The 3,182-nt window shown below is 61.2% G+C and overlaps 1 protein-coding gene across 1 annotated transcript in view; it reads left to right on the top strand.

Moving 5' to 3' along the window:
* MROH1 (maestro heat-like repeat family member 1) overlaps positions 1-3,182 on the top strand; it is a 77,201-nt gene that overhangs the window by 11,422 nt on the left and 62,597 nt on the right. Inside the window, exons 3-5 of the mRNA XM_008571709.1 lie at positions 1,001-1,132; positions 1,416-1,578; positions 1,684-1,782. Coding sequence (XP_008569931.1) covers positions 1,001-1,132; positions 1,416-1,578; positions 1,684-1,782 — 394 coding nt within the window. The remainder of the gene's footprint in view (positions 1-1,000; positions 1,133-1,415; positions 1,579-1,683; positions 1,783-3,182) is intronic.

The following is a 3,182-nucleotide window of genomic DNA, read 5'->3' on the forward strand; positions in this document are numbered from 1 at the left end:
GTGCTGGGGGCTCTTGCCTGACTCAGGACCGGTGTGCCGTGGCCATGTGCATACCAAGGCCCAGTCCGAGTCTAAGTGACCGGGCGTCTGAACAAAACCTACTTGGGGCTGGCCAGTTAGCTCGGTTGGTCAGAGCGTGGTGCTGGTAACACCAAGGTCCAGGGTCCCATCCCTGCACCGGCCAGCCGCCAAAAACAAAAAGACCAAATGAGAACTTTCATGGAGTTTGCAAGTCGACTCACTACTGCTTTTCCCAAAATGACCTTTACATGGTCTTCTTCAAGTGTCATATGTGGCTTTCATCACCAAGCTGCTGCCATTCTCCCACCTGGGCCTGAGCCGACCTGTCCACCTGCAGTGCCCCTCTGTCACCTGCGGCCACAGATGAGATAGCCATTGGTGTAAAGGAAGAGGTGCAGACCACTGCTGGCCGTTGGTGCCCACGCAGTGCCGGCCTGTCCCATGCCTGCCACTGCTGGTGCCTGGGCCACCCCCTGCAGTGCTATCTGGAGGGTGTACAGTGGGTGTGTCGGGGGCTTCCACTCCAGGGCAGCTGGGCGCCTTCGGTGGCAGCTGCTCCAGGGCCCCACTCTGCTGAGCACCCCAACTGGCCCCAGTTTTCTCTGTTGAGGCGAGGACCATGCATGCCTCTTGCATTTACAGTTGGAGGTGCCCAAGGCAGTGCAGTCCAGGTGAAGGATGGGGGCAGAGGGCAGGGCTTTGTGGAGGATTAACTCAGGAGGCTGAGTGGGCAGGGCCCCAGATGGGGTGGGGGAGAGGGCCCTCCTGGCCACCCTGGGGAGGGAGAAGCCGGCTGCTTGTGTCCTGCTTGCCTTGTGCAGAGCGTTCTCCTTGGCCTGTGCACAAGTTTAAGTCGGTTCCGTGCGTATCCGGAGTAAGCAGATCTGCCCTCCTCTGTGGAGGCTCCTGGGCACTCTGGTCCCTGCAGAGAAAGCGGTGGTCACGCTCACCTCCCGGCTCCCCACACTTTTCTCCTCAGCTGGCACATCCGTACCGAGCAATGGTCCTGAGGGCCATGGAGGCAATCCTGAGCAGTTGCCCCAGCGAGCTGGACAAGGACACAGCCAGCATCGTCATCCTCCTGGCATCCAGCGAGATGACCAGGACTAAGGTACCGAGCCCTCTGGTCATGCAGGCTTGGTCCTGGCTTTGCTGGGAAAGCTGCTGCCCCCTCCCACCATGGCTCTAATGCTTCTCCCACGGGTGCCAGGTTCCAGGCAGTGGCCCCTCTGGAGGGGAGGCCCCATGTGCAGCCTTCTCAGACCTGCACCTACGGGGGGCCCTGTAGACAGGGCAGCCTGTCCTTGGCTGGCTGTGACGCGGGGCAGAATGTCTCAATTTTGCCTCTTGGGAGATTTTTGGCAGAGGCTTTACCTCCTGGTGTTTGGGTGCAGGAATTGGTCTGTGACTGGCAGCAGGCAGCAAGCCATGTCCTTGTGGCCGTGGGGAAGCGCTACGTCAACCAGGTGATGGAGGAGGTGCTGAGCAAGCTCCAGCCCGGGGTTGTGCCCCACTGCTTTGTGGTGCGGACGCTCGCTGACCTCTCGCTTTCCAATGGTAGGTGGCAGCTGCCACACCTCCCCAGTGTTCTTGAGCAAGTCTGAGGCCTTGGAGGACTCGTGGCGGCCGCTGTGCTGGGCCTGACAGGCTTCTCTCTTGCAGCCTTCGGCACAGTCCCCTTCCTGCCATCCATCCTGAGCACCATGCTGCCCATGCTGGGCATGGCCAAGCACGACGCCGTGCGGGTGGCGTTCTGCCGCGGTAAGACGGGGGCTCTTATCCTTTTTCCTTTTGTCTCGCGCACCTCTTGTGGGAGCCATGCCTAAGAAGTGCCTGGTTTAGCGGGTGTGGGAAGGAGGGGCCAACTGTTAGGGGAGGCCAGGTGGTCCTGCACTTGGCACGTGTGGCCTCTGCCCTCTTATGGCTTCTCTGTGCTGCTGGGCAGACCCCGTGCCTCACATGGTGGGTTCATGGGACCTGGACATGCCTGGGAGTGGGAGGAGACTTTGCTTTTCTGCCCCCATCTCTTCCCTGCCCCAAGCTGGAAGAGAGGCCACTCACTGGGGTGTCTCAGAACGGAGGGGACGTTCACTCTCCTCCCCCAGCTCTGAAGAGCCATGTTCCTGATGGCCTATGTGTGCCTGGCAGGGAGGCCGCGGCATGTTGAGGGTGTGGACCTCGGTGGTTTCAGCTGCAGCAGGTGCTGTGGGGAGCTGGCTGTTGGGTACAGAGGGAGAGGGAGCAGAGGGCTGGCTTGGCAGGGGCTGGAGTTCCTGATAACCTCTCAGCTGTGGCCTTCGGCTTCCTCGTGTCCCTAGCACCCTACAACAGGAGACTGCTGGCTCTGGTACCTGGTGGGCGTGGGGCATGTCTGGGCTGTTTCAGGTCCCCAGAAGGATAGCACCCTCGTGCCCACGGGTCTCAGCCCCGTGTTAATCCAGCCCTCCTGGGTGGGGGCCTGTTAGGAGGTCCCTGGCCCCTTTCCCTGACAGCTGAAGAGTGGGAGGGGCATGGTTATGGGGGGCCGGGACTGATGCTCACCTGGGGGGCTGGTTTGGACCTTTGGACCCCAGCCCACTCTGCTGGTGGTGGCTTTGGGTCCAGTGCTGAGGCTCTCAGGGGCCTTGCTTCCCAGCGCAGCGGCAGAACCCTTGGAGGGGCTCAGCTCCCACCACCCCCTCCTCATGGCCCCCGTGCACACCAGTCTCCCTGCCCTGCCTCTTTTGTGCTTTTATTTGGGGTCTTCCTCTCGCAGGCTCCTTCCACATGTGGGTGGGGGCTTGACCTCATTTTGGCTGAAAATGGGATTTGCAACAGGACACTGGCAACGTGCAGGGAGAGTGGGGGACAGGCCTCATCTGGGCTGGAGGCAGCAGAGGCACCAAGGAGCAGGATGGCTGTGGGGCCATGCCTGTCTTGTCCCCCGCCACTCCTCGGGGCTCTTCTTGCAGCTGCTGCAGCTCTGAGCAGAAGTGACATGCAGTCCTGACAAGCTCTCGCTCCCTTCCATAGGACTCGAGTCTGCAGCTTCTCCCACACTGGCATTTTCTTTTGTGTGTGAAGCAGGCGGGTTCAGTGAGCAGTGTGGCCCAGGGCGCTATGTGCTGCTCACCCCAGACGGAATGTGCCAGTTTGCAGTGGGAGGAGACGCAGTCCTGCCG

This window comes from Galeopterus variegatus, unplaced genomic scaffold (genome assembly GCF_000696425.1).
Source record: "Galeopterus variegatus unplaced genomic scaffold, G_variegatus-3.0.2 Scaffold711, whole genome shotgun sequence".
NCBI classification, from domain to species: Eukaryota; Metazoa; Chordata; class Mammalia; order Dermoptera; family Cynocephalidae; genus Galeopterus; species Galeopterus variegatus.